At 40.0% G+C, this 16676-nt stretch overlaps 1 protein-coding gene and 1 pseudogene across 1 annotated transcript in view; both read right to left on the reverse strand.

Moving 5' to 3' along the window:
• Positions 1–1511: 1511 nt before the first annotated feature.
• LOC143404451 (palmitoyl-protein thioesterase ABHD10, mitochondrial pseudogene) lies at positions 1512–2404 on the reverse strand (annotated as a pseudogene).
• Positions 2405–11934: 9530 nt separating this feature from the next.
• Positions 11935–16676, reverse strand: part of Cachd1 (cache domain containing 1) — a 203978-nt gene continuing 199236 nt past the window's right edge. Inside the window, exon 27 of the mRNA XM_076862327.2 lies at positions 11935–13663. Within this exon, the coding sequence (XP_076718442.2) occupies positions 13425–13663 (239 nt within the window). The 3' untranslated portion in view covers positions 11935–13424. The remainder of the gene's footprint in view (positions 13664–16676) is intronic.

The raw sequence follows: 16676 nt of genomic DNA on the forward strand, positions 1-16676 counted from the left end.
AGGCTGGCTTTGAACTCTGGATACTCCTACCTCTGCCTCCCAAACGGGTGGGATTATTGCAGGAATGCCCCACAGTGCCTGGCTCTGAAATTGCTTTTTTTTACTCACTGTTACGTTTGGTAGATAAAACCATATTTGTGCCTATAAATCTACTTTTTGTGTGTCTGTGTGGTTGTGGTACTGGGTATTGAACCTAGAAATGCTCTATCTCTGAGCTACTTTTAAAATTTTATTTTGGGAGAGGTTCTTGCTAAGTTACTGAGGCTGGCCTCAAATTTGCAATTCTCCTGCCTCAGCCTCCTGAGTAGCTGGGGTTATAAGCATGCACAGTGGCACCTGGCTACTCTATTTTTAAACTGCTGCATAGCACTGCATCATATATTCTATATTTTTAATCTAGTGCTAAGCTGGTTTCCAAGTTTTTCCATTTCAACACATGCTGCAATAAAAATATTTGTCAAGTTTCCTGCTGTACACATGTGTTTCTGTAGGATAGGTGTGGAGAAGAGGAATTTCTGAGTCAGAGTGTACATTTAATTTCAATAGATTTGCCAAAGTATCTACATAAATTTATATACTCCCACCAATGCTTAGAGTGTCATGAATCTTTGAAGTTTCAGCCAATCTTTGAAAGAAAAAATTTTTCCTCATTTTAATTTGTATTTCACTGATTTAAGAAAGATTGAATATTTTTTCATGTGATTACCAACTATTTGTTTTCTTTCTTTTCACTGAAATCTCAGCCCATTTTTTTTAAGGTGGCAAACAAAAAACCAAAATATTCAAGTTTTATTTATAATGGAACATAAGAACTGGCAAGGCTAACATATTCACAAGAAAAGTAAACATCTCTTGAATAAAACAAGGAAATATTTTAATGGAAAAACATTAAAAGATTGAAGGAAGGGGCTGGGGATGTGGCTCAAGCGGTAGTGTGCTCGCCTGGCATGCGCCGGGTGCTGGGTTTAATCCTCAGCACCACATAAAATAAAATAAAGATGTTGTGTCCGCCGAAAATTGAAAAATAAATATTAAAAAATTCTCTCTCTCTCTCTCTCTCTCTCTAAAAAAAAAAAGAGATTGAAGGAAGGAGAAATTTTTCTAAACAGCAGCCAGTACTTCTGTCACAATATGTGCCTAGAAATATACTTTTTTTAAAAAAAATTTTATGGTGGTGGTACTGGATATCGAACCTAGGAACGCTCTATCTCTGAGCTACATCCCCAGTCCTTTATTTATCTTTTAAAATTTTATTATTTGTACAAAAACATCATTAAATAAATACTTTGGGTTGGGGATATAGCTCAGTTGGTAGAGTGCTTGCTTTGTATGCACAAGGCCCCAGGTTCAATCCCCAGTACCACAATAAATAAATAAATACTTTGCTGATATTTACAAAATAGAGGTGAGAGGGTAAAACCAACAGTCTCAGGGTCTTTGATTTGCTGTATCTCTTTCAGTCTTCTGAGCAATTTACATACCCATTAAAAATGTGATTCTAGTGAACTATGTCAAAAAAGGTCATCAATAGTGTCAACAAGAAGTTGAATGTCCGCTTTTTCTACAATCACTGTGATTTTGGAGGATGATATTTACATCTTTGCTGACTACTCGGTCAGCAACCTGCATGGATGTATGTCAAGGTATGATGTCATCCTTCATGCCATGGAGCCATCTTGTAGGGCGTTCACAGGAATCCAACTATGTAACAAGCAATGATATTCTGCTTCCTTAATGAAAGTATTGAATGTGATAAAATCCTTTTTCATGGTATTTTGATGGCATAGACGACATACCTTTTATGTCTACTTCCTTTTTTTTTTTATCTCAACAGGAAGCTGATTAAACTTCATCACTAGGCCAATTCTGGTTGTAGCTACACCAATAAGAGCCATGACCTTATCAGGTCGTGCAACTGCAGTATGAAGCCTAAGCCAGCCACCAAGGCTAGATCCAACTAGTATCTGTGGTCCTACAGCTAATTCATCAATTATAGAAAGAACATCTTTTCTCTGTTTCCTCACTGTGAATTCTTCTAATTTACCATCTGAATCTCTAACTCCTGAGTAATCAAACCTTATACAGGCGTGACCTAGAGATTTGCAAAACTCCTCCATTGCCAATACTTTTGTACCATTCATATTAGAAAGATAGCCAGGGATAAAGGTAATAAAAGATAAATCCTCTTATAAGCTAAAAGGCAAAAGCTTGTAAGTTTGGGGAGGTCTAGTTGATTAAGGGAAGAGACTGATGTCTTCTGTCTGCAAACTGGGAGCCACCAGGGTGCCCTCTGGGGCTTTCATGGAAGTAACAAGCTGAGGTCACTGTGTGGGACCAAAGGAGACAGCTGCCCAGCCCCAGCTCCAACCCAGGCAGCCACAGCAGTCAAGCCCACACCCGCCATCTTCCCAGCTGTCCCTCAGCCCAGTTTTTCTATTGGCTCGTTTCTCCTTTGCTTAGTGGGTTTATAGGAGTTAGTTTTAATACACATAATTATTCTCAGGGCCAATTCTTCTATTTTTTTGCAAGTAAGATAAACTTCAATTTTGGAGGCTATTTTTGTAGTACAGAAGTTTCAAATTACATAAATCTTTTAGTTATCATTTTTACTTTTTTAGGCCCTTCTAAAGAAAGGCCTAAAAATCATCCTAAGGGTATAAGCACACAATTTTCTTCTGATATTTCTATAGTATAGGTTGATTTTGATGGGCTTATAGGATATTCTGATAGATGAGGGCCATTCCAATCTCCTCCAGGCTTCAGCAAGGAAACTCACTCCTATCACTTGGGTATCTTGAGTTTTCTATCATGTCTTTCAACCTATTTCCAGTTCAGTGTGTGTTTGTTTTACTAAATAAACACCATGAGATTATCCCACTTTTGTGGCTTGTGTTCCTTCTTAAATCCATCTTAAATTCTGAAAAGTAAACAAACTTATTCATCCAGCAAATATCTTTATGTGCCTGTTTGAGACAGGCATCAGCACACAGCAAGATGGACAGACAGATACCCTCTTTTAGGAAGTTTTTTTCAATACTGTGACTAAAAGGCTGACAGGAACAATTTTTGAGGAGGAAAAGTTTATTTAGGGCCCAGTTTCAGAAGTCTCAGTCCATAGACAGCTGACTCTGTGCTCTGGGCTTGAGATGGAGGCAGAACATCATGGCAGAAAGGTGTGGAGGAGGAGAGCAGCTCAAGACATGGCACCAGGAAGCATAGAACAAACTCTAGCTCACCAGGACAAAATAGAAATCCCAAAGGCATGCCCCCAGAGACTCACCTCCTCTAGACACACCCTACCTGCCTACAGTTACCACCCAGGTAATCCATTCAAGGGGATTAGTGAACTGATTAGGCTAAGACTCTCATAACTCAATCATTTTACCTCCAAACCTCCTTGTACTATATCACACCTGAGCTTTTGGGAGATACCTCCTATCTAAACCATAACATGTCCCTAACTGCACACCGTGTAGAAGCTGGTTGAAGGCAGGAAAGAAGGAAATAGCCATCAATGTGATGAGGGCCAAGGAGATGTAAAGCAGAGTGCTGCCAAGTCTCCAAGATGTCTGCTGAGGTCAAAGTGACTTCAGATACTCATATACAATTGGCCTGAACCTTTCCTCCAGGTCCTGCAGGGAGTCCATAACTTTCCCTGATTCCTGTGAATTCCTTGGGGCTTTGTCATCTTGGCCTCTAAGTTTGGCTTCACTCAACTGTTTCACTTGCTTCCTATCCCTGCAGTTGTCCCCTGCTCTGTCCCAGGCTAGTGGACCTTGGTTTGTGCTCCTTGATTTTCCCCTCAAGTTGGCCCTTTAAGACTTGCATTTATGAAAACCCCCAATGGAGCTGTGGGAAGCCAGGAGGTATATGTGTGTCAGCCTGACAAATTCACATCCAACACCCTGCAGCCTTCCCACGATTGGTGCTTGTTCATCATTTCCCCGGTCAGCATTCTGTGTGCTCCAGGGCCTTTGTGTTTGGTGTCCTTCCTCTGTCTGCCACAAGACTCTTGACACATCTCCCAGTTTCTTGATTCCAGGTCCCTCCGCAGCTCAGTTAATCCCAGGTTATTATACAGCTCAGTTTCACTAACCATCTTGCCCTTTTGCAGCACAGAAGAACTTGCAGTGAAGCCAGAGCTTTGGTCTTTTTATCCCTCTGCTAGTGGGAGGAGCCAGTTTACAGATGAATCTTCCCTGTGATAAGAAAGATGCTACCCTCTGTTAGTAGACAGAAGCAGCCATACTCAGCTTTGAGTACCTTTCTCCCCCAAGAGAGGGATTAAAGAGTGGACACTAATACAATGTGGGCATTTGTGGAAGAAGTGGCATTGAAGCTGAGATATAAAAAAAAAATAAAAAGAGGTGAGGGCGGAGCTTGGAAAAGTATTCCAGACAGAATATGCAGCACATACAAAGGCCTGAAGATGGACCAAAGCAAGGCTCATTCAAGAAAACTAAGAGAAGACTGCAGAAATGAGGAGATTGGGTAAGCAGAAGAGAGTGGAGAGGACTTTATCTTAAGGGAAATGACAAAACATTAAAGGGTGTTTAGAAAATAAGTAACAGGCTATAATTTTACATTAAAAAAAAAAAAAAAAGATTACTGTGGGCTGGGGGTGTAGCTCGGTGGTAGAGCATGCTCAGCATGTGCGAGGCCTTGGGTTCAATCCACAGCCACAACAGCAACAACAAAAAACAATTAAAAAAGATTCCTCTGACACAGTGACACATTACTTTACACCTAATAGGATCACTGTGATTTTTTTAAAAAGGAAAATAACAAGTATGGGCAAGAAAGTGGAGAAACTGGAGCCCTTTGACATGACTGCGGGATCGTGAAATGCTCTAGCCACTCTGGAAGAGTCTGGCAGTTCTTCAAAATGCTCAGCCTAGAGTTGCCACATAACTGAGCAATTCTACTCCTAGGCATATACCCCAAAGAATTAAAAACCTGCATTCAAAATCCAGTCCACAAATACTCAGAGGATGTTAAGTGTTCCACCAAAGGTCCATTGTGTCCCCACAATGGCACTATGGAAGGTGGTGGGACCTTTAGGAGATGGGGCCTTATGGGAGGTCCTTAGGTCATTGGGATCATGCCTTCAAAGGGGACTGTGGCATCCCATCCAGTAATCTTTTTCTCTTTTGCTTCCTGGTCATTAGGTGGACAATTTGCTCCACTGTTCACTCCCTGCCATTGTTGGGACCAGAGGCCCAAAGCACCAGGCCTGCCTGATCACGGACTGCAACCTCTAGAACTGTGAGTCACATACACGCTTTCTCTTAGAAGCTAACTATCTCAGGTATTTTGTTATATTGACAGAAAGGTGACGAACATAGCAACAGAATGTGGAAAAGTTTTGGAACAGATTTTATGGAGAATGTGCTAGAGAGTAAACTGGTCTGGATGAAGGATTGCCAAGGAACCCTGAAATTCAAGAACACAGCTTTGTAGGGAAGCCAAACTACTTGTTATGTAATTTTTTTTTTTCCAAAAGCACCAGGGCTAAGTCGGAACTAAGGCAGTAATCCTGATGGGTATATTGTTACATAAAACACTAATGAAGCAGTACCCGAAATAGAATGGGAATAGTGTGAAAGAAACACAAGTAGTCTTATGAAAAGTAGAATTTGAAAACCTTCCATATGTAAGCTCCTTCTTCAAAAGAAATGTGATTGAAAGCCATATTGGATAAGTAATTATATGTTAAATTAGCCAGTAGGAATTATTTTTGTACTCAGATGTATGCATGTACCATATAAATTATAATAAGATACAGGCAGCTTTTTAAAAGCCTATCTACTGAAACTATGTTTTAAAAAGTTGTGGAGGATTTTTATGCCAGGGATAACATGAAAATTCTCAAACTTATAAAATTTATAGTAATTGTTAGTGTCATATACTAAAAAAAATTGTCATCCTAATTGAATAAGCATGTTTTGGAGAAATCAATTAACTTTATTCCCTACCTTAAGTACTATATACATATTATAGCTTATAAATAATTAATATGGTTGTAGTTGACACTCTAGGAATTAAGCTTTTTCTCTTTTTAAACGTTTTTATAGTTGTAGATGGACATAATATCTTTGTTTTATTTATTTGTTTTTATGTGGTGCTAAGGATCAAACCCATTGCCTCATACATGCTAAAGTGCTCTACCACTGAGCTACAGCTCCAGAATTTGGCTTTTTCAATGAACATTAAGGCCCTGCAAGTACAGGGTATAGCAAGTGCTCTACCATTTCATTGACCAATGCTCTAGATCTTAATACTACAAAGAGGAATAAGAAATAGTCCCTAAATTCAGAAAGTTGAAACCTCATTGGGACTGTAAAACAGTTTGCCAAACATGAATCTAGCGAGATGAAGTAGAAGCTCATGACTGGTGCAGAATTAAGCTTTAGAAGATCTGAAGGATCAGATCTCACTTTTTTTCTAGGCAGAGGTGTGGGTAAGTGAGGGTGTTAAGAAACCTGGGGAGGGAAAACATTGTATTTGAACTGAGATTTTTCTGGGGTGAGAGAAGTGGTTATTTTCTTAAGAGGAGAAGACAACATACAGGTAGATCAAAATACAGAAGCAAACACACACAGTAGAGGCGGTCTGGTCAGCAGAACAGTTGGCTGGAGCAGAGCAGAGGTGTAAGGGGAGCAGGATGAGGTTTTGAATGGAAGCAGGATACAAACTGTGGGTCCTTCCCTTAGGGAATAGGAAAGTAAGGAGGCAAGAGTGAAATCTTGTGTGTGGTATGTCCTGACTCCTATATGAATCATCAGATTCAACAATATTAAATGAATTAGCGTGTGGAAAGACCCCACTACAATGCCACCCCAAGGAAGTGTTCCATTGAGTCACCGTTGTCACTGTTATTGGGCTGAGTTGTGCAGGATCCTGACAGCTCCAGCCACCTTACACCAGACAGATCAGATCTGGATACTTCATTCCTTACCCTCCTCCTAAGACTGCTCCGGTTCTTGTCTTCCCAGCCTAGAAAGCAACACCACCAACGGTGTAATTGTTCCAGACAGGAACCCTTTCTTCACCACCCTATCACCAACCCAGCCCTGTTGTTTCTGCTTTCAAAATATATTCTCCACCATTCCACTTTCTTCCCTCTTTACAGCCAGCATTTTTGCATTATTCAGACCTCTGCAAGGGTTTCCTGTCCATGTTCCTATTTTTACTACTCTGCAATATATTTTCATCTCAGATTAGTCTTTTAAAAATCAGTCTTTTAAAAATGTAGACTCACTTGAAACATCTCTAGAGAAATCACAGTGTATTTAGAAACAATCACAAGTGAATGTTATTTTACTCATTCCCAAATGTGTGTACCTTTAACATCTGCCAATGTAACATGTAACATCTGGAAAGCAATAAAGTTTTCATGGTGAAAAAAATAAAATGAAAATATAGAGTCGATCACCTCACCTTACCCTCCCTTCTCAAAAGATCCTCTGGGTCCATTTCTTTGCCACAGACCACAGGACTCCAGTTTCCTACCTCCTCATTCTGACGACAGCCCATTTTCTCTTTGTTGACCAGGGCTCTAGATCTGCGGCTCTTTTCTGGCCTAGGCCCACTGCATGCTCCATCCCCATGTTTGTCTGCCTTTCTCATTCTTAGACAGCGACTTCTATACCACCCTCTCAGAGGTTCCCATGAGCATCAACTCTAAAGTAGATCCCCTCCCTGCTCACACTGTGGGTAGTTTCACCCATCACCTTCCTTGGTCTTTACAGCAGATCTCCCTATTGGAGATACTTGTGTCTTATATCTGCTTGTTTACAGGACCAACTGGATGTTTTTAAATGCAGATACTAAAAACAAACAACTCAATTTATCTTAAACAACAAGGACTCTTTAAAATCACATCCTTGCAAATGAACATCTAGAGATAGGATGGGATTCAGAGCTGGTTGAGTCAGAAGCTTATGATATCCCATTATTTTTTAAATATATATATTTTTAGTTGTAGATGGACACAATACCTTTATTATTTTTTTTTATTTTTATGTGGTGCTGAGGATTGAACTCAGGGTTTCACATGTGCTAGGCAAGTGCTCTATCGCTGAGCCAACCCCAGCCCTACCCTCTTCTTTCATTCTCTCTACGCCACAGAATCAGTATCATCTGGAGGCTGTGAACATTAGTGGAACAAAATGGCAGCCAGTGGGCTGGGGATGTGGCTAAAGCGGTAGTGCGCTCGCCTGGCATGCGTGCTGCCCGGGTTCGATCCTCAGCACCACATACAAAGATGTTGTGTCCACCAAATACTAAAAAATAAATATTAAAAAAAAAAATGGCAGCCAGTGGGGATGGATGTGAACCGCTGGGTATCTTGGGTCTGAGTTTCTGACCAAATAAGTTGGATGGGTTTATTATGTGTTAGTTATAGTTTAGATCTGGAGTGTCTCTCAAAAATTTGTGTTGAAGGATTGGTCTCAAATGCAGCAGTGTTTAGAACTGGGGCCTTTGGAAGGTGATTGGATCATGCACCTCATTAATGGATTAATTCAATGAATTCACAGCTTAATGGGCTGTTGGGAGGTGGTGGAAACTGTAGGAGATGGGTCCTAGTTGGAGAGACTAGTCAATAGGGGCATGATTTTTAAGAGATATTTTTATCCCACCCTTCTGTTTTTTATAGGTACACTCCTTGCCATGATGTACTGACTCACCCCAGGCCCAGAAACAATGGAAACAAGTGACCAGGAACTTAAAATGCCTGAAACTGTGAGGCAAAACAACTCTTTCTTCCTTTAGGCTGATTTTCTCAGGCATTTTGCTACAGCAACAGAAAGCTGACTAGCACAGCTTTTTATTAGATTAATAAGAAATCTAGGAATGAAGTCAACTAATAGAATCACACTACTCCACTGTAAAGCAAAAGTAGGATAACACTGGGGAGTCAAGCTTTTTATTCATTTACATTTCTACATTCAGTAAGAGAAGGGATCATGTCTATTTAATTCATCCTGTGCACTCCTTTCCTAGCACAGTGTCAGACAAGGAAGAACTCATGCATTATTTGTTTAATGATGAATTGGAGAAGAGAATCAAGGAAGCAGTTTAGAGGCCACTGGTCAGTGGAAGTATATACAGAAGGCTTGCAAATCAGTCTCTCTCCCTCTGTCTTTCTGTCTCTCACATACACACACAGAAGGAATGGGTAAATGTGAGTGATATTTAGTCAAAGACTTTGGATTTGTGAAATAAAAGAGGGAGATGAAGAATTCCAAAACAGTTTTGAGCCTGGGATTAGACACACTGGGATGAACTTTCAGTCCTCTTTGCTTTCAATTCAGAGCTCTGTCACTGCAAGCAAGAAGAAAGCATGTGTAGCTCAGAGATGGCAGGGTACCAGAGGGCACTGAGGAAGGGCTGAGTCAGGTTTTGGAGGACAGGCATGCTCGGCAGGGGAGACATCACCCATGGATGGGTAAAAATGGATTCTTGTGGAAGGAAAAGAAATCAGATACTACAAAGGTTTGTACCTCTCCAAAGTGCAACCTTATCCAACAAAATCTCAGTAGGATTTAAATGAAATTAAAATATCCTTCTTAGAGGGAGGGAACGGTAATGAATAAAAAACAAGGAACACCAAATTAAAGGATGAGAGATGGAAGATGAGAGATGAGCAATTTAGAATAGAGGGAAATTGAAAACCAGAAGAAAATCTCAAAAAGTCTCATGTACACACACACACACACACACACACACACACACACACACATCCTAGTTATTAAGAGGACCATATTATATAGTTACAAATAACAAATATGGAAATGTTACCTTTCGACTTAAAATTCTTTTAACTGAAAAATAAAAATAATTTTTGAGTATGGTATTCTATCTCAGCCAAGAAAACCAGCACTTTCTCTGTTCAGAAACATGCCAAAAAGAACACAGATGAGACTGGACGGGTGTGTTTAAGAATGTGATGATTCTACCAGACGTACATTAGAAAATCCTCCCCGCCTGGAGCTGTGCATCGACAGGGAATGAGCTTAAGTGAACTTCCAGGACTTCTTTTCATGTATCATGGTCACTCTGGCTAGCAAAATAAACCTGAGTAAGTTTGACAGAGTTTTTCAAATAAAATATATCACTAAGGCTTAGTTGAATATTCACATTAAATCAAGAAGGGAAAAAAAATACTACCACACAGTCTCCAAAATTTCTGAAATAAATTTATCTGAGAAGCCAATGAACATATACTATATGAGGGCAAGTATTTGAAACTTGCTTGGTTTAGGCCACAAATAGAAAGTTTCCTTTTTCCTCTCTATAAAGTGATCTGGAATGTCCTGAGCCCTTGATACTCACCAACACTGATTAGCAATGTTGGTCACAGGTACCAGGAGGCCTTGGGGAATGAGAAGGCATGAATGATCAGATGTCTCTTCAGCATTCCATTAAAAAACCATATCTGAGGAGCCAAGGAACCAGTGTTGGTCACCATAATAAAATTTCTAAAAACATATTTTCTTTTTGTCGTGCTGGGAATCAAACCCAGGACCTTGCTCATGTTAGGCAAGAGCCATGTCCCCAGCCCCATATTTTTCATTTTACAAAACAAAACCAAGTTGGGCATGGTAGTGCATGCCTGTAATCCCAGTCCGCAGGAGGCTGAGGCAGAAGGATCATGAGTTCAAAGCCAGCCTCAGCAATTTATCAATGCTCTGCGTAACTCGGCAAGACCCTGTCGTAAAATACAAAATCAAAAGGGCCGGGGATGTGGCTCAGTGGTTAAGTGCCCTGGGTTCAATCCCCAGTACAAAATGCAAAATAACTTCCCCCCCACCTCTAAAACAAAAAAAGAAACCAACATGACCACCACCACTACCAACGTTTAAATAACATTACTATGAGAAGCTTGGGGGAATATGAGAAGAGGTAACTTAGAAGATTAAAACTTCAACCCAAACTTCACAAACCTGTATGTCATACTCCATGCAGTGTCTAAAGCTCATTTGTTTTCTTGCTCAGGTGTAAGCATCCTATTACTTTCGCCTTGAGTTCAGGACAGGAGAGAGTCTTATTGCAAAGATACAAAATGTGTTTCTGTGACTGTGTTTGAGTAGTATATACATATAAAATTTAAGCTCTAAGTTTTGTAATTCCCTTCTTGAAAACACCAACCTTCTACTCTAATTCCTCTCCATCCTCAATAAAGAAGCTAGTTTCATAACAGAGATTTTCACCTTTACAAAAACCAAAAAACTAGCATCCCATGAAAAGAGTTTACTTTTCTGGGAAAAACAGGAAACGCATGCATTCCCTTCAGTGTAGAATTGACCATTTAATATTAATGACAGGTGGAAAGTGCATGGAAATTGTCTCTGTACTCCATTCAATTTTGCTGTAAAAAAAAAATGCTGTAGTAAAGTTTATTTATTTATTTATTTTTTTTTAAAAAAAATAATAATATTAATGACAGATTTAGATGCTTAGGAAGGGGGAACTATGTTCTATACATTTTTATTTTTATTTGTTTTATTTCATTTTTTTTATACATTTTTAAATGTTTGCTTTGTAGTTTATCTTATTTGATAAGGGATTGAACCCAGGGGAGCTTAACCACTGAGGTATATCCCCAGCCCTGTTTATGCTTTGAGATAGGCTCTTGCTAAATTGCTTAGGGCATAAGTTGCAAAGGATAGCTTTGAACTCATGATCCTCCTGCCTCTGCCTCCTAAGTTACTGGGATTACAGGTGTGTACCACCATGCCTGGCTTATCCCATTTGACCTTTCACTTGCTTTGCTTGTTTGAGATCGTCAGGGGGCCTCAAGTTGACTGTAGTCATTGAAAAGATGCATACTCCAGCTTGGCAACAGACCTCCTAGGTTTTGATATGAACGTAACTTGCCTTGAAGCATAAGAAGTGATACATTAAGCAAATCAGTGTACTCACTCACACTGTCCGTTGAATACAGTTTATTTCACTAGACTGTAATTTTATACACAGTATGAAGGGGTTTCCAGATAGCACGTATATAGTTTACTTTCTGTACTGCTGAAGAACCAATTTTTTTTTTACATTATATCATAATACCCTATTCAGTGAATTTTTCCAACTACATATAAACGGAGATTTACCACACACACGGTGCAAGAATGTCTTTATAACATATTTGAATCACAAAATGTGAATCTAAAATACATCACTGTAATTCGAACACTACTTTAAAATTACAATGCCCCATGTCATAGTAGCCAGATTTGATTAATCCCCGTGTAAATCAAAAGCAGTTTGGTGGGTAAGTTCTTGGGTAACTGGCAGCAGCTTTTAACTATGATTTCAAAAGAAATCTTTACTTAAGAACCCAAATTTCACAATTTTAAAATGTCTTCCCTTATGTGTTTACTATTCTCAGAGTCAAAAATGGGACATTTTAAAATTTATAGTCTTTTTAAAACAAGGAGAATAAATCCAACCCTCCCTTAGCTGAAGGGCTGGAATGGTAATATTAGATTTCGTAGAAACCTAAGAAGAGTATTGTACAGGGGAATGAAAATGAATTATAAAGAAACATAAAATTTCTTTTAAAACAGCTTGGGTTTCTCTGCCCCTTCCCACTTCTGTCAAACACAGAGAGAATACTGCATTACAAATAAAGATGCTTTTCCACAAAATGACGTAAACAAGTCAGAGAGAAAGGTTTCTTCATTTTCCCATTTTTTTTTTTTTTTTTTTTGGAGTGGGGCAGTGGGATGATGCTGAGTTAAATAAGAGATATAACTCCTTAATCAAAGAACCACTTCATCACGCACACAACAGCTAGTGACAATCGCTGAAAATCTCTCAATGTGTTTCCTTTGCTTTCCCCCAAAGTCTGAGATTGTTTGAAAGTTCAATAAATAGTAGAAAAATAATCCTTTACTTAGAAATTCTGAGATGCATCATTTAGAGAGCTTCACTTAAGTTCCATACAGCAACCATGGTATCCAGGTACCGCTAAGAAACAAAGCACGATCTTCAAAGCACACACTGGCGTTGGGAGGTGCCACGTTTCCAGTCTCTGGTTGAGCAGATTTTCCTCTTCCAGTTAAGGAGAGCTGAATGCTTCTGGCTCCCTGGAACATTCCTCTGGCTCAGCTTCAGTGACACGTTTCGTCTGTGTTTGGAGGTTTGCCGTCTGTTCCATTCCATTAGCATCGTGGCAGGTTCATTAATCAGGCTCTCCCCCTCCGTTTCAGAACCAGCTTCGCGTCCTCACAAGTGTGATTTTGTTGTTGCTTCTCTGTTTTTAAACATGCCGATGGGCAGGCAGTGAGTTGAATCACTCTGGACAAAGCACACACACAAAGGGTCTCTAACAGCAGGTTTTATGCTGGCTCTTTTTTTTTTCTTTCCAGAACATTCTGTATCTCCCAGACCCCCGTCTTCTCTTGGAGCTGAGGAGATTGTTAGCATTCTGCATCGACAGTGTGTACGGTCACGGCTGCCTGTAAGTGGTGGCTGTGGTGCAAGGTGGGGTGGTGTGAGCGGTAGTGGTGGAACTTGTGACTTAGTAGGGCTGCAGTCTGGGGCGGCGTGTCCAGGTCTAAGTCCTCGTCGTGGTTCCCCACATCCACCCCGGCTGACAGGGGGTCGTTGTTGCATGGAGGGTTTTCGCTGTCTTCCTGTGGGCTCATGGTGCTATAACCTGGAAAAGGAACAGAGCAAGTACAGCTGAGAGCTTCCAGACACAGGAGAGACGCCAGGAGGTACCCCTGTTGTGTGATACACAGGTGCAGACACAGACACTTGCATGCTGCCTGCAGATGTTGAAGGGATTTTTTTTTTTTCCTTGCAAAAGAACCAAGAACTTTTTTTTTTTAATTGGTGCATTATAATTATGCACAATACTGGGATTCATTATGCCATATTTATACATGCACATTACATAATTCAATTCATCTCATTCCCCGGTACATTCCCTTTCCCACTCCTCCTCCCTCTCCTTGATCTGCTTGCTCTACTCTATAGTCTTCCTTCTATTACTATTGTCATTTCACTTAGTGCATTATAATTATATAACAAGTGACATTCATTATGTTATAGTCATATATGGACAGAGAATAATTTGTTAGATTCAATCCTCACATGAAGCAACTTATTTTTAAAAAGAACTGGAGGTAACAGTTTTTTTTTTTTTCTAAAAATGAGTACATAATAAATACATGATCAGTTGAGACAATGAGAAAGTATGGAGGAAAACAAAATAAATAAGAACCTTCACCAAAGACCCCCAAGCCCATGAAACAAAACCTGAAATCACCCCCATCCCACGACCTCTAGGTAACCACCGCAGTCATTTGGGGAGCTCTCTCTTGAACTCCTTCCTGAGATTAAAAGTTTCTCTCCTATTAAAGAAATCTACAGGGCAGTTGGCAGAGGGCTTGCCTAGCATATGTGAGGCACTGGGTGTGATTCTCAGCACCACATATAGGTAAATAAATAAAGGTCAATCAACAACCAAAAAAAATTTAAAAAAAAATCTATGAAGTATGCAACAGGCAGCTTAAAGGGAAAGATCTGAACAATACTCAGATCCTTCATGGGTAGTGGGGCAATGAGCTTTGAAATGTCCACAAGGACAAAGCCAGCATCACCATCACTGTATACCTGCTCCATGGCAGGCACAGTGTCAGGCAATTCTTACATACCCATGAATCATGCACATTAATATCCAGTTTATAAGGGAGGGAAACGATGATCAGAGAAGTTAAGGAACTTTCCCAAGGTTCTAGCACCTAATCAAATACTCCACATCTACCCATAACCAACTAGAAAAGGAATCAACTATTCTCTGTGTAAGCCGGCTCACTGCATTTAAAGATTCATTTCTTTTGGTATTCTGAGTAATACATGTTTCAAAAGAAATTGCCCTTGTTGATCAAAGGATTCCATTCCAGGAATCCTGGCATGTTTTTAAATATTGCAAAAATCTCCTTTAAACGTTTTTAGAAGTGGCAGCTCATTAATATCTTCACTGCATCTACAGTTAGCATCAATCAGCACCCACCCATGGGTAGTGCTAGTCACATTTGTGGCTGAAAAATTGATGTGCTTGCAAATAGCCGAGCAGGATTTGTTTGTGATTGAAAATGTATGCACTGTGAAAAAGTGAGAAAGGCAATTCTCTGTCCTCAATGAAATCTTACTCAAATGATAGCACTCTTTAACAGACCGTCCAAGGCAACAAATATTTATTGGGCACCTCTTATGTGCAAGTCACTGGATTGGTCACTAGGGTAGACACACAGATGAAAACCTGTCCTGTAAAAGAAGCTCAAAGCTAGTCTTTCAGAAATAAAACAAGTAAAATTTACTTGTACAAGTCATTCAGTTACTCATACATTGCAGACCATATGGGCTGGAGGGGGAGATGACAAAACATGAATAAGCAATGTCTTTTTTCCTTAATGATTTTAACTGAGATATAATTTAAATGCAGAAGAGAAAATAATTCCAATTTTGGGAAATGAGGAAGCATCACAACTCATTTCAGTTGGGCCTAAGTAGAAAAAAATGGGAGTTAAAAAGTGGAGATGAGTAAAGAAACAGGAGGCAGGTACCAAGAAAGAGGCTTGGAAATGTAAGGCCATTCCTATACCATGTGATGTGATGTGCACTTGCAGGTAGCTTGAGGATAGGACAGGTGGAAGGCAAGAACTTTAAGAGGTAATAGTAGCAGTATTTGGAAATGATGGAAGCAGTTGGCTTCAAGGGATTATTCCAGACTGGATTTGGTGACCCAATGGATGCGCCTGGTCAAGATGCCAGGTGAGTTGACAATCTTGGATATGGTTTCTAGGTTCCAAGGCCAGGGAAACAGAGCTGCCGTTACCTATGGTGAAGAGACTGGGAGGCCAGAATAAGTACCTCAGCTTCTCAGCTTTGACTGTGCTAAGTCTACGATGTGACACTGGAAATGAGACTCCAAAACTTCAATAACAAGTATGGGGTACACTCAGACCACCTTATGCTATACATGTTAAGGCTGTGATAGAAAATACGATTTGGGCTGGGGATGTGGCTCAAGCGGTAGCGCGCTCACCTGGCATGTGTGGGACGCTGGGTTCGATCCTCAGCACCACATTAAAAAATAAAAATGTTGTGTCCACTGAAAACTAAAAAATAAATATTAAAAAATTCTCTCTCTTAAAAAAAAAAAAAGGAAATACGATTTATCTCTGCATACTTACAAGCACCCATGGTAATGCTTCATTCATTTTAGCATTCCTGGGTGTTATGGTTTGGATCTGGAATGTTCCCCAAAGGCTTATGTGTTGAAGGCTTGGTCCCCAATACAGCAGTGTTCAGAGGAGGGTTTTTGGGAGCTGACTGGATCAAGAAGGCTCTAACCTCATCAATGGATTAGTTTACTAATTCATACCTGAGTAGACTATTAGGAAGTGGGGGAAATAGTAAGAGGTAGGACCTAGTTGGAGAAAGTAGATCTTTGGAGGTGTGTCCTTGGGGATGATACTTTATCCCTGACTCCTTCCTCTCTGTATCTCTATTTCTCTCTGCTCTCTGGCTCTCGATGAGCATGAGTAGTTTTCCTCCACTGTGCCCTTCTGCCATGATGATTCTGCTTTGTCACAGGCCTAAAAGGAATGGAGCCAGCTGACCATATACTGAAACCATGAGCCAAAAATAGACCTTTCTTC

This window comes from Callospermophilus lateralis, chromosome 7, assembly GCF_048772815.1.
Source record: "Callospermophilus lateralis isolate mCalLat2 chromosome 7, mCalLat2.hap1, whole genome shotgun sequence".
NCBI classification, from domain to species: Eukaryota; Metazoa; Chordata; class Mammalia; order Rodentia; family Sciuridae; genus Callospermophilus; species Callospermophilus lateralis.